Genomic DNA, 24,803 nt, shown 5'->3' with positions numbered 1-24,803 from the left:
GCAAACCTTTGTTAAATTACAGCTTACAAAATTCTTGGATGTGATGGCTGTCTTAGTTTTCTTTTTTAAGCTTTCTTTATTTTAGCCTGTTGATCTGGCCAGTATGTCTGTTGTTTATCAACAGAACAAGCTGTCCTCCAAATTTAAAACGATTCAGACAAACCAGTTAACACTGGTTGTTTACAGTAGCCAGCTTGTGCTTATTTATGTAAAACCTTTATTCCAAAAGAAACAAAACTATTGCTGTTACTGCTTATAAAGTGTTAGGAGTTTGCCTTCAATTTGTAAGTATATCTAAATCTGCTAGTTTATCCAACAGTCCTCTTCTCCCAAACTAATTATGCTTCTGTCCAAAGGTGTCTCTGTTGCTCCTTTATCCAGAGTGTAGGCACTCTAATACAGGAGGTGTGTTAATGGCCAGATCATTAGGAGCAAAGAGAGTGGAAAAAGCCTCCCAAAAAACTAGTTAAATGTTTGGTTTTTGGTTTAGTTCTGCTTTAAAGTGGTTGCAAAAGAAATTAAAAAAAAAATAAGCATGTCTGTCGCTGGCATGCTGGCTCCTCCTTTCTGGCTAGTGCACCCAAGAGGAAGCCGCTTCCCATGGGGGTGTTCGTGCAGGCTCGCTCCTGAGCCCCACTGCTGCTTCCATTGACAGATAGCAGAACTCAGACTTTTTTACCTTCATGCAAGGAATGCATTAAGGTAAAAAATGTTTAGGCATTAGAACCACTTTGTTTTGGGTTTTAATCCCACTTGCAACTCTGTCTGCTTGGAGTTTGTATGTTTTCCCTGTGTATGTGTACATGAACTTTGCTTCTAACACTAAACTGGTTGGTATTGCTCAGTTCCAGTTCTTGCTAACACCTAATTGGTCACATTGCTTGCAGATGTCAGGCCTTAAAGTGTTACTAAACCCACAACAGTAAAATCAGTCTGTATATGCTGTAAGGCATGCTTATTATACTCCCTGTGGAACCTAAGATGTTCATCCTCTGCATTGTGTAAAAAGGCTCTTTGATCCTGTTTTGTCTGCTCCTCCTCTCGTTCAAATGTCCATGTCTTATCTTGTGATAAGACAGACTGAACCCATAGCCATTCTGCACATGCTCAGTTTAGTGTGTATTGCTAGAGAGGGGGTTTTTTTTTCGTGGGAGAGAGCATGTGATCAGCACAGGGCCAATCGGCACTATCCAGACATCCTCCTAGAGCAGAAAGAAAACTCCTCCTACAAGCTTTAACCAGGGCTCTGCTGAGCACTGATAGAAGTCACAAGACTGCTCTAACTGCTGATGAGGAAAGGTATTTAGCAGTTTATATTTACTAAAATAGTTGCATTTCCATGTTCTGTGTACTGTGGGAGACCAGATATAGTGAATGCAGGGTCCTGGGTTTAGTAACACTTTAAATGGCAAACAGGGAAAGGCGTTTTCTGATTGGCTACTGATTAGTGCGCATTGCGCTTTCCCTTAATAAACAAAGGCATCAGAGCAAAAAACAAGAAAAAGGCTGTTTACATTGCAGCATCAATGAACCATTCTATTTAACCACAGAAAGCATTGTAAATATATAAATCCTCTTTTGCTGCATAGAGGCTACGGGTGCTGGTTCCGCTGTCGCCTGTGAGTCAGCGTTCCTGATTACCTGGCACACTCAGGCTGCTGATTGGCTGCGTACAATTCCTGTACTGGAGTAGATGTTTAGCCTTTAGATTAATGACAAGAAAATCAATAGCTTGTGCTGGCAGCCGGTTGACGATGACTGTTATGGCAGGCTGCGATGGCCTTGTAAGTTACCCCATGCTCAAAAACTGTTAATGCACATTGATAGCGAGCGGCCCAGCAGCTGATCTCTGCCAATAACTTGCTTGCAAACTCTTGATGCCAGAATCGCACGGCTGGCAGCACGACCAATGCTACAGGCTGATCTGCTATCTGATACCCCCAGGAGAGCATCTTCTGAAACTGTTCATAACATTGCCTCATGGACAAAAACAACAGCTTTAAAGTGGATAATGCCATAGCTTTGACAAATTTAATTAGAACATTGTGTGTTTCTTGGGAATGTCTTTACTGTAAAACCAGTTATTTAATTGAATGATGTCACAGGATTGTAAGCTTTTGTGGTTCATATTTAAAATTCTCCCTACTGGTCAGCAAAAGATACCGAATTAATATGTACATGTAACTATTTTTTTTTTATATATTTAAACAGAGGTCTATTTTTGTATGCATTTGACGGTCTAAAGAACAAGCACAGACCAGTTTTGAGGCAACTATGTAGATTATGGTCCTTACTGTAATCCAGATCAAAGATGGACGCTTTGATAGGGGGCCACACCGTGCAAATGATGGCCTGTGGCTACCTCGTATATCTACAGATGTATGTGACTTCTGATTACTGATATACTAGCAAAAAGGGTACCCACTTGTTTAATGGAAGGAATACTGAATTTCTCAATGTCCTTGTAGTATGAATATACAACAGTGTACAGCAGTCTGCAGAGTGGAATGAGTAGTGTACATATTGCAGCAGTTTTTGATACATGGAGTTCCGTTACAGAATGTGATTTCAGCTTTAACACCTTCCCCTTTGCCCTATAGCATAAATATTGCTACAGGGCGGCAGGGGTGCGCAAAATCACGTGTGTATATATATATATATATATATATGTATGTGTGATTTTGCAGTTCTGGGTAGGGGCTGCGCGTGAGCCCTACCTGCGCCGCCATTCACAGCCTCAGCTGTCAATCTCCGGGTCCCGGCTGGTGATTACTCTGCGGCACCCGTTGATCGCGGAGTATCTCCAATGGGAGAGACCTGTATGTAAACAATACAGATCTCTCCCATCAGCTCTTGCACACTGCTTTGTATGGCTCTGCATAGCAGAAACATACAAAGCAGTGTGCTTACAGTGAAAAAAGAACCAGCAAACACAAATGCTCCTGCGCTTGGGGATGGACTCGATGCAGGCTACAACCACATAAGGAATGTCTTGGAACATGCACACCTCGCTGCCCTCAAATGGACCGGGGAAATCCAAATATACTGAATGAGGAAAGAAAAAACAGAGAGCGCACAGGCCTAGTGCATTACCTAAAAAATGTTTAATAAGAAATAAAGTATGTGTTGTACTCACAAACGACAATATAGTCAAGGCACATCATAAAGAACAGCTGGGTCAACACCGCGCCTAGTAACAGTCTGCAATAGGGAATAGACATCCAAAAGGCTGCCGCTTTTCGAGGACTTGCCTCTTCCTCAGAGCCTTTCTTTCCTCATTGCTTACAGTGAAACACAGCACACCTAGTAAAACAGCAGTTGGTTAACCCTTTGATCATCCCAGATGTTAACCCCTTCCTGCTCAGTGCCATTAGTCAGTGCTTTTTATTAGCACTGATCACTGTATTGGTGTCACTGGGGATGTCGGTGACACCAAATCAGTTCCCCTCCAGTGTCAGAATACCCTCTGCAGTCCCATTGTAAATCACTGATCGCCGCCATTACTAGTGAAAAACAAAATTCCAGTATCTATACCGCCATTTGTAAACGCTATAACTTTCACGTAAACCAGTTAATTGACAAACCAGTTAATTTTTTGTTTTAGCAAAGACGTAGCAGAATAAATTTTGGCCTAAATTTATGACGAAATTGGACTTTTTACATTTTTTTACTGGACATATTTAATAGCAAAAAGTAAAAAATAGTTTGGTTTTTTTCTCAAAATTGTCGGACTCTTTTTGTTTATAGTGCAAAAAATAAAACCGCACAGGCGATCAAATACTACTGAAAGAAAGCTCTATTTGTGGGGAAAAAAGGACGTAAATTTAATTTGGGTGCAACGTTGCATGACCGCGCAATTGTCAGTTAAAGTAACACAGCTATACATGGCCTGGTCAGGAAGGGGGGTAAATCCGCTGGAGGGCAAGTGGTTAAAGTGTGTCTTAACCCCCCAAAAAAAGTAATATGTATTTCAGTTTACCAGTCCTTAGATGTGGTGGCTGCATTTGTTTTCTTTTTTTAGGCTTATTGTTTTCACCTGCCAGTAACACACTTCCTGTCCTAGGGTGACAACATACACTTATTATTATTACAGGTACTTACATAGCGCTGTCATCTTACTCAGCACTTTACAGATATATGTATATTGTACATTCCCATCAGTCCCTAACCCTCAAGGGGCGTACAATCTAAGGTCCCTAACTTACATTCATACATACACATACTAGGGGCAATTTAGACAGGATCCAATTTACCTACCAGCATGTCTTTGGAGTGTGGGAGGAAGCCGGAGTACCCGGAGGAAACCCACGCAGGCACAGGGAGAACGTGCAAACTTCAGGCAGGTGGAGCCGTGGTTGGGAGTCAAACCAACAACCCTAGTACTGCCAGGCGGAAGTGCTTACCATTTAGCCACTGTGCTGCCCACCTGATGTACTATATCTATGAAGAAGTCGCATTATCTTACTATGGCAGGAAGTTTGTTAGGACTATAGAGCCCTTCCTCCTCTCCCCACCTTCATAACCTAGGTTGGCTGTTGCCTCTAGTTCACAAAGTAGAATTGGACAGGGCTGCTAACACAGACTTTGCAAGAATTTACAAGCGTACCTTATTTCTGGCTGGATTAGCAGATATTTTTGTTGCCTTTGCCGAGCAGATATACCAAAACACTTTCAATGGTATATAAAGTTAAATAAAGGAATGCGCCAAAACCACAAACTATTCCTAATTTAGTGTAGAAACATTAGTGCAAAAAATATATATATCTATTCTCAATTAATATCAAAAAATATCAAAATTATGTGCAAAACTATTTTTTAGTGCATAAGTAATTTAAATAATTCAGTGAATATAAAAAATTGTCCAATTTTGAATTTCTTCAAATGTCCAAACAAATCCTTTTCAAATTCAAGTGCTCTCAAAGAAATTGTGCCAAAATCCACCACCAAAGTAAAGTTGGGTAACTCAACAGAGCTCCATGCTGATCAATCTCTAGATCAGCAGAAAACGCTTTTTGCTCTGGGAGCAGATGCAATAAATCAACTTCTCAGGTGTGATGATCAATAGCTACACATTCATCCATAAGGTAGGTATCCACCACTCAATATAATGGTTCCAGAAGCATTATATCACTCTCTCTTTTTATATCTCTCCACCGAGGTCATGTTTGAGAATGAAAGAAAAAATCATGATCCAGTTTTTTTATAAAAGTATCCAACAATTTAATAAAGATTTACACTCACAAAAAGGGTGTCTTCACCGACACCAGTATAACAGCATAAAACAGCAAATGGTATAACAGTCTCCTGTTCCCCGCACACTCACTACAGCGCTCGTGACTCAATCCTCTCCACAGACATCGGCATCCAGCAAGCTTGGCTGTGCCGAAAAGAGTGTGCTGCCAGGTGAAAGTGCCATGCAACCTTGTGCAGTACAGCAAACCTGAGGTTAAGGCAGGCAGCGTTGCTTTCTCACCACCTGCTTTAACCCCTTGGACCCCACAGTTGCCACCTCATCCCTTTAAACCCAAACACATATTAATTACACAGGTTCTGTGGCTGTTTAAAGTGGTAATTAAACTCAGTGCCTTATCTGAATTAAATTAGGCTCAGAACTTGTGTAATTAACATGTGTTCTGGTTTAAAGGGATGAGGTGGCAACCCTACCCCGCAGAAGCATGCAGTTGCTGAGTGGCCCCATTTACTTGAATTGGCAGGCGGTAACACCCACCAAAAGCAAACAGGGGGTTTAATTCCTGCTGCAACATATGTACACTTTGGCTGCTGCCTCTGCAGCTAATCTCGGTAGGGATTGGGGGCAGTATAACCATGATTAAACCGCAGGGTTTTACCAACGCCCAACTTTACGTGTGAGCGAGCCCTAAGAGTGCCACTGCCAAATGCAGCTAAGGGCTTTGCTACTCCTCTGAAAAGTGATTTGCGTGTGTTTGACAGGTGGTGTGGAGGTGATATGTTGCCTCCTCACCACATGACTTAAACCCATGATTGCTGTGTAATGAATGCGATTGCGACACAGTAGTAAAGCAATTAAAGATTTAAATCGGGTGCAAGGAGGCGACATTGTGCTCTGTGATTTTCTACTTCTCCCATGTTGTTCAGGTAGATCTCATACCTCTGCCTTATTGCAAAAGAGTGTGCGCTTAAAGTGGAGTTCCACCAAATAAAAAAAATATAAGTCAGCAGCTACAAAAACTGTAGCCGCTGACTTTTAAAATACAGACACTTACCTGTCTCCCGGTCCAGTGGTGTCTTCGCCACCACTGGTTTTACCAGCCATCTTCTCTCCCTGGCATTTTCAGTGTGGGCACCTGGCTGTGACAGCTTGCGGCTTCACAGCCGGGTGCCCACTGCGCATGCGCGAGAAGCGCTGCGCTTTGTGAATGGCCCCATAGTCTTCTGGGACACGTGACAGGAGGGAGGGGGCAACTTCCGCTTCCGATCACTTAGACGATCGCAGCGGAAGTGGGAGCGGGTACCTGTCAAATTCTGGTACCTGCTCCCCAAAGGTGCCAATCCTTAATGGGGAGCGGGGGGCAAAGGCTTAAAACGGAACTTCCCCTTTTGGGTGGAGCTCCGCTTTAAGGCTCTTCCCAATTACTGTCTTTACATGTGGCTACAAAACCCAAATGGAAATGAAACTGAAATTCCTCTAGAATCCATATTCAGTGGAGTGCAGTAAACCCATAGCAAGGCATCAGGATGTATTTTTTTGTGTCAGTGCAGCATGAAGAGCAGGATGTCTTATGCCATCATACTATTCCCTGCAAAGTATTTAGACACATGTATTCCAAATATAAACTGAAACATAATCCCAGCTGACTCCACCAGTAGACCTTGCTGCCAGCACCACCAGTAGAGATCCACTTGCTTGGTTTCTTTGCAGCAATGGGTTTCACCACTAGGAGGTGCTGTGAATGACTTCTAAGATTGTGGACCGGGTAGTTGCAGGAAAGGAGATCCCTCCAGTCTAGAAGCAGACGAGATGACATTGTTAACATTATCCCAGAATCAGCCAGAGCTGTGGATAGTGAATCGCACAACAAGGATTTGCAATCATTAAGCCTGAGTAAAAAATAAGTATATAGAATTGAAATGAGCATATGGCATTTTTATATAGCGTATAAGTTTACGTTTTCACTTTAAATTTAAGTGAGAAGAGGAAGAGTGCACAGCAGATGTGCCCCAAAAAAGGAGATTTGAAAATGGAGAATTTAATATTCCAGTAACTGTATGAATTTAGGCGTTAGACTTTGCAAGTTTGTCTGAAAGGCAGAAATCGAGATTGCATTTAACTTTTTCATTTCTTTTTTTTCTTTCGTTTTTTCAGAGTTAAGTTAGCCATTTCTCGGTGATGTCTCAATGTATCTGTCTCTTGTATCTATTCTGCCCTCAGGTCTTTCTTTATATTTTTTCACCCCGTGTTGTCTTTGTAATAGAGCTGATAGCAATCTTTCCAAACACTCCCGTTGTGTATAGAGCACAGTAAGGATGCAATTGGTTACTCCTCTCTTCAATTTAAGTTCATGAACGGCTGCAGAAGCAAAAGCCGTGAAAGGTGGAATCTTATCCTTAAACTGTGCATACATAGTCATGTTTTTACAACCATAACTTTTCTGAGTCATATGACAATCTCTTTATTGACAGAAAACAATTACATTGGTTACGTTCTGATCTTTTCAGCTACTGCAGGCTGCAAAACCGAACTGGGACTCCAAAGATCTGGTAAAGGAATCTAAAGTAGTAGGGTGACATTTCTGACCTGAATATGCCTTGCTTTCATATTGATCTAGTAGCTTAAAGCAGAAATCCAGGCAAAACATGTTTTTGAACCATGCAGTGGGGGCTGTGTCTGCACTGTATGGACTAACTGCTCGTTTTTACTCAGGGGTGATAACAGTGAAGATATATTTACCAAATCTGTCGGTCCTTGGAGCACAAGGCCAGTCTCTGCCACTTCTGCAGGCTACTGGTCTTGTGAATGGACTGTTCCTAACCACATCATGTCCAAAGACTGGCTCCGGGCGTGAAGACGGCAGGAACAGTCCACTGCTGGACATGGGGGAATGTGGTTTTCCAAAGGATCGGAGGACAGGGTAAGTATAGCTCTTCCTTAAACCCATGAACAAAACGAGCAGTTGTACATGGAGTTCTGCTTTAAATACTTTGAGAAACTGACCCAGAAAAAGTACATAGATTAGGAGTTCTGAATCCACTTGCTTCATGTTTGTTTTGGGTCATTGAATTAGAAAGCACTAATGTCAAAGACAGCAAGGCAACTAGTTTCTTCAGAATGAGGTCAGCATTTGGTATGCATTTTTTTCACAGGACTATCTCCTTATAAAGTGTAAGCTCACTTTCAACAAAAATGCATTCACCATCCCTCCTCTGGCTAGAAGCCCCCACCCCAGCTATTTCCTTAGAAAAACAACCACAGCCTATTCTGGCACGCAGCTTTTTTAGTAATATCCGCCTGGGCCAAAATCCTCTTAAGTGGTGGACAATCCTGCACAGTGTGCTTCCATAGACTTGTATGGGAACATCATTTCTTTTGTGTTGCTGCATACAAATCTAGGAGGACTTACTGTGTAGACAAGGCATGCTCTGAAGAGGCTTTCAGCCCGATTCTGAGCAGGCTAGAGCTCTGTTCCTGAAAGAACTAACTGGGTGGAGTACATGTACACATTAGGATGACCTGTGGTGGCTACTTTTTCTGAAGCCTGATGTGCGTTATATACTCAAAGCTCAAGGTTCTTGTAGGTCCAAATAGAAGGATGGCAGAATACACCCAATCTTCTAAAAGCTGAGGCTTGGTTGGAAAACCGTTAACAATTACTACTTTTTCCCTCAAAAGTCAGGGCCATTGAGGTTTCTAATGTACCTCTTAGGCTTAACATGAATGGTTGCCTTAGGTGAGCATTTGCAATGCAGGTATAAAATCCCAGAGGGTGGTAGCATTGTGTCTGTAGTCACTATTTTGGTTCATGGAATACCGAACAGGAGGAAAATAATGCAGCAAGAGTATATTAAGTAGGGATGACTGAAGAGGTGATGTGAATCTGTCATAATGAGCATGGTGGGACAGAGCAAGGTTTTCATTAACATTATAATAATCAAAATGATTTAATCTGTATGGGAACTAAGGCACCTGATACATTCCCCTGTTGCAAAATTGCCAATTTTATTCTATGATTTGGCCCTTTTTGTGAAGGTGCTAAAAGTCTGTTTCTGCCGCAAAGCATTGTGAGGTTATTTACAAATGAAATGAAGGTATTTTTAATGTTGGGTATTTTTTTATAATGTAGTGCTACAATAACTGTATGTGTGGGTAAGAGGGGGGGGGGGTTACAAGAAGTCACAATGGCAGGTACCTCTTGGGTATCAGCAGCATCATGTGCCTGCTGGATATGTATGTTTGATGGAAGATTGGTCTTTGAACCATTTGCCTCTTCTTAAGGTATGTGTTCGCGCAGCTGATCATACGCAGCAAGGTTAATGAGTTTGATTTCAGCATCATTAAATTGACGAGTAGTATAAGGTGGAGGATAATTGCAAAGCAGTAAAAACTGCTTGCAAGCATTCAAAAAAAAGCTTGTCATCTGTCCATACTTATATTCCATACTTGTCCATACTTCTATTTCCAACCTGTTGACATTTGTGTCAAATCAAGACACATCTACTCCTTTATTTGTCACTGAAGTAGCAAATTTTGCATTGAAGATTTCATCTGAACAGTCGTTGCCCCTGCTACATCACGTCATGCCACAAAAAGTTCATATTTGGGAAACCCATTTTCCCCTCAAATCAGCTAACATGGTCTTCAGAGTGAATTAGTATCATTGCATGGTAAGCTTTTCCAATGTTCTACATTCAGTATAGCTTAAGCAAAAAAAAAGATAGGGAAATCTTTTAACGAGGAAACTTGGTACAGTGCTAATAAGAGGGGATTTGCTCTCAATGAAGAAAGCAGTGTGTGGCTCAAGGTCAGCCCACACTTGCTCACTTTAAACTAGGTGCCTGACCAGCTTGTTTGCTGACAACCACTGTTCAAAAGAATCGTATGATTCTTCATTTGTTAATGAAAGCAATAGACAAGAGATGAATGGACACTACTGACGCGTTTCACACACAGGAGCTAAATCCTTGAGTGTCACCCTATGTAGCGCCTGTGTGCAGTGAAGCATGATGTCAGAGGTCTCCATTTATCTCTTGTGTATTGCTATTATGAGTGAATAGAGAGGGAGTTTGGAAATGGCTGGTGTGCGGTCATCCGATTCTTTTCAACTGGGATTTCCTCTCACATCTTGTTGTGTCTCCAGGACTGGAAACTGATCGGAAAACACTGATGTTGGGATTTAACCATTACTTTCTCTATCCAAGATTAAAAAGTAAAGTTTTTCTTTAATCCAATAGACAAATGGTTTCCTTAGGACCCCAAACATCAATGTTATAGGAACCTGGCAAGAGCGTTTGCCTCAGAATAGACCAGATGCTTTTTAATCCGTAAAAAATAAATTGTCACCCCAATAGGCTCTCCACCATTCAGGCTATGCACACCTTTGCTGCTGAGAACACATTTCATCTGCTTTGCTCTGCTCTACCTCTTTCAAACTCCGAGTGTCTTGAGGTTGTAGAATGTTCCCCAGAGACTCTTGCCGCACACGTGCAGCTTTGTGGAAAATATAATGCCTGATACTTTTCCTCCCCTACCCTGTTATTTCAGCCAGTATAATTGTGTGGGGTCTCCGAAATCCCCACGCTAGAATCAGCAAGCATATAATTATGCTGAAGAAGCCAGCCTCTGGGAATGGATTGCAAGCTTCCTTTCAGATGGTATCAGGTCCATTCCCCTCAAGATTTTAAGCATTGTCTTAATGTAGCTATATGTGTATATACATACATTTGCTACATCTAAAAGTACACTATACTATACATAGGTCTGTACAGCGGCCTTTATTGTTATTGTTTGAGCTTTTCTCTTATTAGAATTCTAGAAATGAAATAACTATTAGGGTAATGCGTGTTTAAATAGGAATGCAGATAATGATATGCAAAGCAAATGTATCTGCCTGGATATATTTTTGCTGTCTGCTTCTTAAAATAATTTTTGCATTTTTAAAATTTGGATGAAAGCAGACATGTGTCTACTGTTAGCTACCCAGCTGCTATATTACAGGGGCGATGCATGCAGCACCTTTAGCAATGAACTTATTTTACTTGACAGTAGTTGGTGTGTCTTAAAGTCTAAAGCTGGCCATACAGTAGTAGATTTTTTTTTCACTCTGCCTGTGTGCTGATCAAAAACAGTCTAACAGATTCCTCCATCCGCGCTGAACAGCGTAGATGGACGAATCTCCAGCTGAGGTTATTGTTTTCTGACGGCTGTTAGAATATAGTGAGCAATGATTGGCTGCAGTCACTTTTCAGCTGAGAATCCTCCGCTCCTTTTATATTTGGATGTACCAACCACCATCCTTTATTTCAGGTTTTTGGGTGACAGGGTGCTGACAGGTCCACCCACTGCTTGATTTTCGGCTGGTTCATCAGAAGCAATCAATGTATGGCCAGCTTAACTGTACAGTTGTGACCAAAATTATTCAACCCCCACTGAAATTGAGTGTTTTGGCCAGTTTGACATTGCTTTTGATCATTCAGTCATCTTGCTTACATTTACATTAAAGAGGCACTTGTAGGTCAGACAAATATAACATAACAGTTATAATGAAATAACCACAAATGTCTTTTCTGTGCTCACAGCATTATCAGTTTTATTCAACCCCCAAGTGACATTCAATCTTAGTACTTAGTACAGCATCCTTTTACAGTTATAACAGCTTTTAAACGTGAAGCATAGCTTGACACAAGTGTCTTGCAGCGATCTACGGGTATCTTCGCCCATTCTTCATGGGCAAAGGCCTCCAGTTCAGTCACATTCTTAGGCTTGCGCACTGCAACTGCTTTCTTTAAGTCCCACCAGAGGTTCTCAATCGGATTTAAGTCTGGTGACTGCGATGGCCACTCCAAAATGTTCCAGCCTTTCCTCTGCAACCATGCTCTAGTGGACTTGGAGGTATGCTTGGGATCATTGTCCTGTTGAAAGGTCCAACGTCTCCCAAGCCTCAGGTGTGTGACGGACTGCATCACGTTTCCATCCAATATCTCCTGGTACTGAAGAGAATTCATGGTACCTTGCACACGCTGAAGCTTCCCTGTACCTGCAGAAGCAAAACAGCCCCAAAGCATGATTGACCCTCCACCATGCTTCACAGTAGGCAAGGTGTTCTTTTCATCATAGGCCTTGTTCTTCCTCCTCCAAACATAGCGTTGATCCATGGGCCCAAACAGTTCTAATTTTGTTTCATCAGTCCACAGAACACTATCCCACAACTTTTGTGGTTTGTCCACATGGCTTTTGGCATACTGCAGTCGACTCTTCTTATTCTTTGGAGACAGCAAGGGGGTACGCCTGGGAGTTCTGGCACGGAGGCCTTCATTACGCAGTGTGCGTCTTATTGTCTGGGCTGAAACTTCTGTACCCACATCTGACAAATCTTTTCTCAGTTCCTCAGCAGTCACACGGGGACTTCTCTCCACTCTACGCTTCAGGTAGCGCACAGCAGTCGAAGTCAGCATCTTCTTTCTGCCACGACCAGGTAGCGTTTCAACAGTGCCCTTTGCCTTGAATTTGCGAATGATGCTTCCTAAGGTGTCTCTTGGTATGTTTAACATCTTTGCAATCTTCTTATAGCCATTGCCCTTCCTGTGAAGAGAAATCACCTCTTCTCTTGTCTTCCTGGACCATTCTCTTGCCTTCACCATGTTTGTAACCACACCAGTAAATGTCTAGAAGGAGCTGAGTATCACAGTCATTTTAAAGCTGCCTAATTGGTGCTTATTATGCTTGATTGCTGCTCGGTGACATCCACAGGTGTTTTCAATACCTGATGGAAAGCACCTGTATGAACCTCTGTTCTTCAGAGTGGTAGTCTTTAAGGGGTTGAATAATTGTGGCAATGAAGAAACCACATAAGAACCATTTACTACTGTATTACATAAACAATTGATGTCATTTTAGTTGCATTTGGGTAGTTACAACGTCCTTGTAGGATTTGATTCTGAATACAATTCCAAATGTACACTATAGTCCCTAAACCCCTTTACAGCATTGGGGGTTGAATAATTTTGGTCACAACTGTATCTGTTAGGTAAAAACTCAACCCCTGGTTTCCTCCTTTGAGTTAAGTGGGGAGGGTATGCCTACTCCAATCCCCTGATCAGCCGATGATATAAAAAGAGAGAAACTCCTATGAAAATCAATGAGCCAGTTACAAAAGCTAGAAAATTATGTAATTCAGAAGGGCGGCATAATACTAATACTTTCGGATGTCTGCTTTTGTGCTACATCATGCCCTTTGATGGCAGCACAATGGAGATCTGGACCGCTGCTCAACACAAACCCCACCTTCACGGTGTTTAAGTCAACAGTGCTGCTCAGAGAGCATAAGTTGTCTAATGAAACACTGTGAAGAGAGCAGATATGAAAGCAGGAGACCCATACTACTGTGCTGGTGTTCAGCAATGGTCCAGATCTCCATTGTTCTACAAGCACAGAGTATTTAATCCCTAGCTGCAGTGCAATAGTACAATTGAGAAAAAATAAAAAGGTGCCCAAATGTATTATTGTTCATGTCGCCTGATTGCATTACAGTATATTTTGCTTACAAAATTGCAATTTATAAATTGGCTTTGGTAGGAATGACATAAATAATATCATTTTTAATTTTTTTTTCTCTAATATTTTATTTCACGCTTTTACATAGGAGTGTCTAAATGCTAAGTGAATTTTGAACTCTGCAGTTCCACTGGAGGTCACCATGAGTACAGCTCTCCATAGGAATAAAGGGGGCCACCTCGCACATGTGCAAGGTAGAATGCACCCGGAGAAGAGAGGGCCATGTCTTAAAGGACAGCTTGTACCAAAGACACAGTTGGCCTTTAAATTCTTACAACACTGGGCCACAAAAAAGACAGAGAGCTGCATGTGGGCCAAAAAACACTTGATGTGGAATTTCTTCAGATGCGTCGGTACAATGTTGTTTGCCCTTTTTTTCTATTAAGCGGTTTACAAATTGTCAGCTTTTTTTTCCTCATTTACTAGAGTTAATCAAGAAATAAGTTTAGCAGTGTGATTAAATGGTTGTCCATACCCAGGACTCATTCACACTGCTGTGTTCCAAGTGTTGCCAGCATCATGCTTCGTCATTCATTTATAGGTGCATAAAATATTCTGCATACGCTACGTTTAACTAACACTGGGCAAATATAAATCTGAGCCATCAGCCAGTATTAAAAACAAGTCTGACGCCGTTTTGAAATGCTGTAGAGGATGGTGTTGAGAAGTTTAATTGAATAATTGACATCCCTTGAGTAAGGACCTTTGCCAATGGCATTAGTTTAACATGCTTCTGAGATCATTCAGGATTCATTGACAGGTTTATTTGACTAGCAGTCAACCTCCTCACCTGCACTTGATCTGCTTTCCCAGTTTTGCATTCCCATAGCTTTGTATAGAATGCCAGCCCATTGGAACCATCAAAAGCCCATCGACACAGGCTTTTAGGAATAGTTAGCGGGCATAATCTGTCTAGTTACTAAATTCACTATGGCTTTGTGAGTTCATATGTAATAATGAGCTACATGCTATAGAATAAATAGATTTTCATTTATAGAATCTAATGAAAACAGGATGTAAAGTAGCCAGTAGCAACCAATCATATAACATCTATCACATTTATAATTCAGTTCAATATATAAAATTGGATTGTTCCATAGTTGTGTTACAGTTGACCACTGCCTGAGAATTTTTTTAGGAGAAAAAAACGCATGGTACTAGGGTGTCATTTGTAAGCACTCTTAAGCTGGCCATACACTAGTAGAATTTTGAATGGACATTTGTACGAAAATATCATAAATGCGTTTGATGCGCATGTTCGAAGGTAATTCAAATTTCAACTGTTTTTCTATTCAATTTTGTAATGTAATTTATCAAATGAAACCTACATTTACTGTTAGAAGTGATTTAGTGTGAAAAAAAAATTCCATCCTACTCCTTCATATTTTATCGCTTTGATGAGAAAATGTCAACATCTATTTGACCCCACTAAATATTTAAAAATCAAAAAAACAGTTCCTGAAACAAACTTCTAGTGTATGGTCATCTTTCGGATTTGAATGATTTGTCCCTTTTAAATTATTATTATTATTTTACTATGACTCTTCCACTATATCTGTTCTTCTGCCTTGAAATCTCTTATAGAGGTATCCTGGATCTTTTGAAAATGGTGCACGCTTCAGCTCCTCATTTGCATGCCTGTTTCCATATTCCCTTTGGCTTCTGCTATGCTTCACGCAATGCTTAGCTTTTCCTCCTGTGGGCCTCCACTTGTAATTTTAGATTACTGAGAATATATGTAAGTCCTGCATTGTTGCCGGTGGCTGCTGCAGCAAAGAATCTAGCCAAATGGTCCACCAAGCTTTTGATAAATTACATTTTCCCCTTGTTTTAGCATGTTCTAGACCTGTGCAGCTTCCTGCATTTTATATGTTGTGCTATTGGTCCTATTTTGTTTTTAAAGCCTGTGATGAGGAGTCATTTCACATTAGTTATACTGAAAACTACAGCCACTGATATTAGATGGAACTTAGCAAGTATGTATGAATGGATCATTAAGACCTGGTTAGACTATAGTGACTTCTTTCATGACTCCATATTTGTTTGTGGAGCTACTGTTTCAATTATTAAGTCTTTAGGGCTTGTAGAAATGGACACCTCAGTAATGACAAAAATCTAGGAGCAACAGAAGGGTACAAAGTAATTTCTGCCATATGGGTATTGTAAGAAGTCAAACTCCAGAATAAAAATATAATTTATAAAGAAACCCCAGTGTATTTATTAAAAATTAACTTTTTAAAGTAAATTGTGAAAGTACCTTAAAATAGTTTTTAATATCTTATTTCAAAAGATGCAGCCTAGGAGGAGGGACTCCATAAGTAGGCCACATAACATTGGAACAGGTTTTGATCTCATTATAAACTTGTGGCACTCTCATTCTTTACATTTTCTTTGGATTGCTCTGGGGTTCCATTTGGATATCTTGTATGTTAGAGAGCTGCCTCTTGAAACTGGAGACCAAATTTAATTATGCTTTTGGGTCCAGTGCTCAACCAACACTCATTTTGTAATATTGTTCCTCTATAGAAAGAGGGGGGGGGGCAGGGCTCTAATGTCACCGGACATTCTGTTTGCAGTGCACACTGGTGGCTCTAGAAGTAGCAAGTTGCTGCCCTTTTTAATAGGGTGCCCTACGGCAGCCAAAAGGCGCTTTTATCAGGGCTAAAATTTTAATGCTTAATAGGTCAAATTTACTATTTAATTTGAAGCTCTGTAGATTGACATGCTTGGGAGATCATCAGTTTTAAAAAATCCCACAAAATTCTGTAAATTAAAAACCATTGTTTTTCTTTGCACCTGGTTCATTCACTTCCAGTAGTCCTAGTGATCATTTCTTTATTAGCACATGCCTTCAGTGTAACGTCTGGAAGCATGTACAAAAGAACATCTGCTGAAAGGAGGTGGATAAACAGATGGGAAATGTTTTCTGGTACTTTATTGAAGAAGGCACACCTAGCGTCCCTTTAGATGTATATCTTCCTGGTCTATGCAGGCCGCAGGTGAACTAGCCTTGGTAGTATTTACATCATAAAAAAATAAATAATTACTTAGGATGCTTTTTTTGCTGTATCTTTGTATAGAAAGTTTGGTGCCTGCAGATAACTGTATCAGAAAATAACATTACCCTTGATAATCCCAGTAAAGCTATTAAAAGTTCAGCAGGTCAACGGAAAAAGGTAACCTGTTATTAAATGGGCCGAGCTGTATTAAAATAGCATTTTTTTTAAAGTACAGTTATCTGGAATTGAAACCCTTCAAAATAGTGTTTTCTATGGAAGAGTTTAAATAAAACTTCAAAACTGAAATGGTGGCCAAAGGAATTCTAGGCCTCTGTCCTTAGAAACATTGGATGGGATACACTATATAGTTGTTTATATTATATAGGATGAGATGATATAAATGGAGGTGCTCTATATACTAATATACATCTAGCGTAATTTTATGCAGTAGTTGGTTTTAGTTGCTTCTCATGTCCCATATGGGACTACACATTGCAGTTTGTGTATGTCATGTTCCGTCTCCCCTGTCTGACTGGCCGTCCTCTCTCTCTCTCTTTATCTCTTTCCTATACATGCGCACTGCCACAGGGAAGAGCGGTGAAAAATTCGATAGTCCGCTAACCCGGGACGTGCCAAGATTAGGCTGCGGTCTGCCTCATTATAAAGTTCTAAAGTCTGCAGGGCAGGCGACTCTGCAACCCGCGATGTAGAAAGGACTCTGGTAAATGACCTCCTGTTCCTCTTCTGCTCACTTGACATTGTTTTAGTGAGGACAGGGGTGTGCTGCTTTTAGTGATAGTTAATCTATTGTAGTGGGGATTGACAGCCTCCATTCTCAGTGCATTGGGGCCATAGGGAGAAGCTGTGTATCTTGTCAACAAAACTTTTACTTTAGACCATTATGTGCTAGTGTTGTGACTTTGCTTTTTCAACTGTTAGGTTGTTTTAATTAGTCAAGGAATATTATTTCTATAAGTAGTTCTACTATTTAAAGGGTTTGTCCACCCTCAGATTCTACCTTCACATTTGTTTGTTTTTTTGTGTGTGTATGTGTATTTGGCTTTAGTTATTTTTAGGGTTATATGCGTATTAAAATTGAGAAATACATTTTTACATCATGATATAATGCTGCAAATTTTCACCTTTTTTTTTTTATTTATCATAATCTTTCCCCCCATAGACATCTGTAGGTTAAAGTCCATTTACCTTCAGCTTCATGCACTTGTATAGCCTAAATAATCCACTGTATTCATTTTTTTTAACTGTTTTTAACTATTTCTAACTTATTTCTATAATACTATACTTTATTACTATCTATTACTGTAGAAATTAAATCTGTATTACTGGAGAAAACCATGTTGACTAGCTGTGGATCTTGCAAGGAGAGGGTGGGCAGGTAACAGAAGTGCTTTTATGTAACTTTTTAGTGAGAAGCATGCCGTTGCTAAACTGCATTTCCACCAATATTGCTGATGTATTGATTGCAGTGTGCAGTTGGTTGCTCAGGCTTTGGGAGGAGACTACTGCTGCATGAAGACAACTGGCAGAACACGTGAATATGCTGATAGCCTGTCCACTCACCAGGGTTGATTTACTGAAAAAATGAAAAATGAAGCTCTGCTGGTTTCCATTAATCATGTGCAAACAAAAATATTTTTTTTTTCCTTGCACATGATTGGGTTTTGTTTAAAAGTGAATTTTCACCACATTTACTAATCTATGGGAAAATTTCCTTGCAAAGTGAACAATATATTTGTCTTTAGTAAATCAACCCCACTATGTTCTTCCGTACAAATATAGTACAAATGGGTAAAGCAGTAGCACAGGGTGACCATGCTACAGTGATTTTACTGTAGAGGAAATGAGGGTGTTTTCCTTTTAAAGAAAGTGATGATTTGAAGGCAAAATAAACATACATACTCCTCTCACAAGACCTCTGTTATCTCAGTTCTTGGTCTGCTCCAAAGGGAGAGTAGCGACTGCCAGTCACCATTCTCCACTCTGGCTCTCAAGCGCTCACTAGAGTGCCAAGTTCAGGAAGGGGCAGGAACTTCTGGTTTTGGCTCTCAGCTATGCGCTGAAAGGCAGAACCAGCTGTCAGTCAGTCAGCAGGGTAGATCCATTATTGTTGGGATGCTTCCCAAAACTGTAGCAGCTCTGCCCACTAGCAGCTGTCTCTTGAGTCACAAGAGGACAAAAGTAAGCACCCACAAGAGAAGTATTGCTAAAAAAGCTTTGGCCATACTTCTCTTTTAGCTTAATGTACAAGATCACAAGGTATTTGAACTAAGTTAGGGGGGGGGGAGGGGCATTGGATGAAAGAAGTTATTACTGTTTTTTTCAGATTTCATCTAATTTAAATGAAAAATAAAGCTTGGTTTACCCAGTAAAGCACAACCATACTGGAGTGAGGAGGGAAATTAATTAAGGGGTAGAACTAAATGTTGGTGTTAGGAAATAAAGAAATTAAAACGTAACCTTTTTGTAATGTTGAAGGTGATAGGATAATATAAAGGAAGAAAGGGGTCCCTTCTGGCACTCTAACCTGGCTGCACAGCTCCAAAGACATATACTAAAGCCTTCTTTAGTGCACATAAATATTTCATGAAACCACTTTTCAGTTCCGTTTAGTGTAATTACCCAAAATCTGTCTTTATATTTAGATTCTAGAAGGTATTATTTAGATTCCAGAAGCTAATAGTAAGTTGAAATCAGGTGGGTAAGAGGGTAAAGTACTTAAAGCTCCCCAAAAAATGTAATCGGTGCCTCTCCACTCTCATGCACCATATAATGGTCCTTTAGTCTAGAGGGTTTCTAATAGAGAGATTCCACAGACTTCCTTCCCACCAGTTTTGGTCATGATGACAAACCTCACTATGTTCTTCTGTACAAATATAGTCCAAATGGGTACGGCAGCAGCACAGGGTGACCATGCTCCTTGCATGTCATCACATGCAAGAGTGGTGCCCACTGCTAGTTTTGCATTGTACATGATGATGTCAAGGGCCCACCCACATTCTAGGGCAGGAGTAAAGAAAATCAAGCTCCTTCTGCCACAGATAAGTATTGCACTCTATTAGTTTGTCCTAGTCAAAACAGAAGAGGACACACAGTTTATTTTTTATAGCCAGACAAGAGTTCAATTTTAAGTCGGGGTACAGGATCAAGAGTTGTCAGGGTAGGTAGACCTGACCAGTTTAGTGGGATCACTAATAGACCAAAATCAGGCAGAAGGTGTGGCTGCGAATCTGCACACCCGCTTGTGCTGAAAGGTACAATCACCTTTTTATGCATTGCACAGAAGTGGGTGGAGCACAGGTATGTGTTTTACTTTTGCAGTTATTTTTTTCATAATGGTTTCAAGCATATACAGGCAGTACCTAGGTTACAAACAAGATAGGTTCTGTAGGTTTGTTTTTAAGTTGAATTTGTATGTAAGTTGGAACAGGTACATTTTTTAAGCGAAAATCTTACAGGAGTGAATTTCCTTCCTAGGGGTAGATTTCCTCTCACTTCCTGTTTCTCCCTCTGTTTGAGTCGTTAATTACTCAAATGTTCATAACTTGGGGACTGTCTGTATAGCTGTTTTGCTGAAGTTCTGTTCACAGGTGAACCCTGCTGGTACATTCCTGGAGTGATCTAAAACTGTATTCCCCTGACACAACATCATCAATGAGCATTTGTTCATCCCAAGGCTGAGTGGTGGGTTATGTTATCACAAAGGGGCAGTACTGCTCAGGTCAGCATTTCAAAGATCCCGTCTTTCTATTCTTAGCACTAAATCATAGTCTGACCCTTTGAACTGTTCGAGAACAGAAACGAGAGTTCAGTTTCTTGGTGGTACCTGAACTCCAAGAAAAAAAAAAGAAAGATTAATAATGAAATACAGTATGCAGTTCTATACCATACTATCTTTGTTCTTTGAGGGCTTTCTATAAGCCATTAATTATACATTTTTCTTTTCAGATAAAAAAAAAAGTTTTGCTGGTGCTAATTAAGTAGCATAGGAATAAAGGTAATCTGTCAAATACAAAGCACCAGTGTGGGAAGGCTGTGATGGAAGCATTTAATTGTGACGTAGACTGGCTCTATAATAGTGTCCTAAAACTAGTAAGCTATACGTGAACTGGACAATGGCTACTTCCACTAGAACCATCTCACACAGCTCTTTTGATTGTCACATAATGCCTTTAGGTATAGGCAAAAATGAGAGTAGTATCATTCATTATTCAGCAAAATGGCATTTGAAATAAGACCTGTTTGATGTAGAGTCTGAGTTTGGAGCAATATTAATAGGAACAGGCAGTTCTCATATCTTTACTCACATGAAAGGTTCCTCTGTACATGGTCTTGTTTTAGCTTTGAAGGTGAACCCCTCCCAAAGCCAAAATGCCAATTTTATGTGGATGTCCATGTGCGGAACAAACCTCTGGGTTCCTATATCTTACAAAGACTGTAGTTGCAATATTCCTATCTCTGCAATGTCCGTTTTAAGGGGGCTCTTGCCTTTGAATTCTGTTTACAGAGACTAAAGCAAAATGATTAAGGCTACTTTTCTTGATTTCATAAGGGCTTGTGTACAAAGATGCTAGTTATAGACGCACATCCAGTAGAGGTGGCTTTCATCTTGTGTTTCCCTGTAAATGACACCAAAAATGGAAGTTCGCATGTGGCACAGAGCAGACTGGTAAAGTACTGATGATGAAATGGCTATCATGTACAGCCCCCTCCCCAAGTCTTAAACATATCCCCCAGGTACAGCACCAGGATATTTGCTGTGTACAGCCTGATCTTCAAATTCTTATGACCAGGTATAGCTCACTCACACGTGCAAGCTGCAAAGCACCATTCTATCCTTTGAGGGATCTGTACATCAATAGAACAAGAAAAGTAGGAATGATCCATAGGAATGAAGAGAGACTGCAATATACCTGTACAAGGGGAGCCAGAAGATTTTGAAGAAGACATGGTGCAGTGCTGAGTAGGCTGTACTACAAAGGTCCTGGGTGGGGAGTGGGGACAGAGGGCTAGAAGATTGCAGGGGGTGCTGGTAATGAGCATTGCAAGCTGTACATGTGCAAAAAGTAAACTTACACCTAAACTGAGTATATGAAGGAACTTGTAAAGCTACCGGTCTAATCTTCAAAATAGACTAAAAAAAAGACCCCTGCTAAACTGCCAACCCCACTCATTTAAGACTGTAAGAGCTCTTAGAGGTTGTAAAATATACACTGCTGGAAAAGCTGTTGCTATAGAATCCCATAGCTGCTGGTCACATTGCAAAAAACCCAAGAATGGGTCATGTTATATATGCTGAAGAGTAGGATCGAACAGCTCTAATAATTGGCCAATTTTCTCTAAAATCTTATGAACAGCACAAGAGCTATTGACTGTGTGACTAACTGCTATGGGATTCCAGAGCAGAAGTATTATCAACAAAAGTTACCATTTCATGCTCCATAGGGAGCAATGCAGGTTCTCTTTAAATGGCTGTACATGCACATTCTTCAAACCCACCACCCCATTTCTTGCTGTACAAATACATTGTGGGATGCATTCTGTTGTAGAATGATTTATTGCTTCTTGGAACACGTACCCAATTATGATTGCAACATGCCAGGAGCAGTGGAGAAAGTAATACCATTAGCCATAAAAATCGACACACTCAATGGGGAAAATGTGTTCGAGATTCAGGAGAAATAATACAGAATGCAGTATTTACAATGTATTCCTTTAGGCCAGTAAAGTTTTAACATGGTTTTAGGCTTGCTGTGGCTGAAAGCAAAGAGCGTGACTGTTTTTGTGAGAAATGAACTATTTTCAATTCTCAAGTTGTTTTTCCATTGGCCAAGATATTATGAATATATATTACAGCAAACAGTATAAGATGTTACAAGATTATTCAAGGTAGGGGTCTCCTATATTATAATGGCTGCTGCTGTGTTTACTTATTTCTGATATTTTTATATGAATAACTAGAAGGTGTTATGTAAGTATGTGTTATCCAAATACCTACAATATTGTACATGTGCAGTGTCAAATAGGGTGGGCTTGAATACCCACATGCCGCACGCATGTGTCCATGGGCAGCAGAAGTTTCTGTGTGGAGAGCACAAACTGCAAGCTCCCAGCACAGTGAGCAAGCTGTAAAAGACAGCTCCCAGTCTCTAGTAATCTGTAATGGCTTCTGATCATGGGACCACTGTGACAGACAATCACAGTGGTCACGTGATTGGGCAGAACTACCCCCCTCCCCTTCCTGGCATAATAGACCAGGGACGTCGAAAGTTAGTGTAATTTCAAAAGCCGTTTTAAAGGGATTCTAAAGTCTTAAATAATTTTTTTTTTAAATAACAAACAGGGTTATACATATCTGCACAGAGCTGCCCCAAACCTCCTCTTCTCTGGTCTCCCCTGGTGCTTCTGGCTCCTCCTCTTCTTGGTGTACCACCATAGGAAGCCACTTATTATCATGGTAAACCCGCGTGCTCAATCGTGAGCCCATTGACACAGACAGCGAGGCTCAGCCCAGTCCCCCATTTCCTCATCACAGGATTTCACTACCAGCAGTGGGAACCAGTTTCTTAGTGTGTGAGAGCGGAGAAAAGAGAAGAGAGCCACTGCCAACAGCACTGTACTAGATCAATTGAGGTCTTGGGTAAGTACTGTATAAGGGAGGGGTGAGGGGGTGATACTTTAACCTACACATTTTTTTACCTTAATGCAAGGAATGAATAAAGGTAAAAAAAACTATTTTAGGCTTTATCACCACTTTAAGGCCTCATACGCACTGGGCATTTGAGATGCTTTTAAGGGCATTTAATGGATATTTGTCATCCGCTATACACCCTTCTATGTTGGCCTATGTGGCCATATACACATAGGCGTTTACAGGCATATTAGAAGAGGAGCGTTTAAAGGCTAACCAAAAAAAATTATCACTTGTGCATTCAGGAGAGGAGCATTTGAGGAACACAACTTCAGGAGAGGAATGATTGATACACCTAAACGCGTTTGCCAAATGCGGCTTTCAATACATTTTTCAAGCTGCTTTTCTCCTAGGAGAAAAGGTGTTTAGAGGAGCTAGGCAAACATTCAATGTGATGTGCATAAGGCCTAATTCATAAAATAATACTTGATGTTCCTTCTATGAAGGTCTTCATTCAGGCACTTCCTTTTATAAAGGTTTTAACACACAATGCAGTTTCTCAATATCTCCCTTGTCACACAGGCTTCTAATGGGAACTACAACTGGCCATATCAATACTCCTTACTCAGACAGTGTCCACTGTTGTCACCATCAGTAAACCATCCTAAGAAATGTCATGCCAAGCAATGCCTCAGATCCTCTAGTACTTGAATGGTATCTTGTAACCTGGTCAACAGACAGAAAGTTGGTTACTTCTTGTGAAAGAATAGAGAGAAAGTTCAGCTTGGTCTTGCAGAGATTTTGAAAATTACAGCACATGAAAATAAAAGCTTCCAACAGTCATTTATACTTGTCAGCCTCTAGAATATCTCCAAATAGCCCAGTCTTTATTGTGACAGATTATAGTTAAATCTATGAGACAAGGGTCTTAAGCTGGGTACACACGGGCCAAAAATTGACCGGAAACAGTCAGTTAGGCAGGAATTGGCTGACCTTTGCCTCGTGTGTACAGCGCCTTATCCGACAAAAGCCTGTCTGACGTCCGGCGTCTGACAAACGGGCATGCTAGAAAACAAGCATCCGGTCAGCGCTGGCAGCCAATGCCTGCCAGCGCTAATCAATGTGTCCTGGCGGTTGGCATTCCCCCATTGTTCAGTGAGCATATTAGGTTAGCCATACATGTTAATAAATCACTTGCTTCCTTCTAGTGTGAATTGAGTTATCTTTCCTGCCAGGTTTTATTTTCTGGCAGCTGCTGTTCCAATGGCTGTCAGAATACCCAGTGACTATAGTACATCTGATTTAGTAACTGCAGTAGCTGTTCGGCCAGGAATTTTCCACCCAGTCTCTTTGATTTGGTTTAGTGAACCAGGGGGTGCCAGCATGGCCACCCGCAGCCAATGTTCAA

General features: G+C 40.7%; 1 protein-coding gene across 2 annotated transcripts in view; it reads left to right on the top strand.

Annotated features, from left to right (window-relative positions):
• PCDH1 (protocadherin 1) overlaps positions 1 to 24,803 on the top strand; it is a 335,047-nt gene that overhangs the window by 287,328 nt on the left and 22,916 nt on the right. The window contains exon 5 of one of the 2 annotated variants that reach the window (XM_089653087.1): positions 17,335 to 17,467. The exons of the other annotated variant lie outside the window; for it this stretch is intronic. Within the exon in view, the coding sequence (XP_089509213.1) occupies positions 17,335 to 17,456 (122 nt within the window). The 3' untranslated portion in view covers positions 17,457 to 17,467. The remainder of the gene's footprint in view (positions 1 to 17,334; positions 17,468 to 24,803) is intronic. 2 annotated transcript variants of the gene reach the window in all.

The sequence above is a fragment of the Staurois parvus genome, unplaced genomic scaffold, assembly GCF_062004578.1.
Source record: "Staurois parvus isolate SC_StPar_1 unplaced genomic scaffold, SC_StPar_1.0 ptg000006l, whole genome shotgun sequence".
In the NCBI taxonomy this organism is placed as follows: Eukaryota; Metazoa; Chordata; class Amphibia; order Anura; family Ranidae; genus Staurois; species Staurois parvus.
This window is presented reverse-complemented; position numbering and strand designations above follow the sequence as displayed.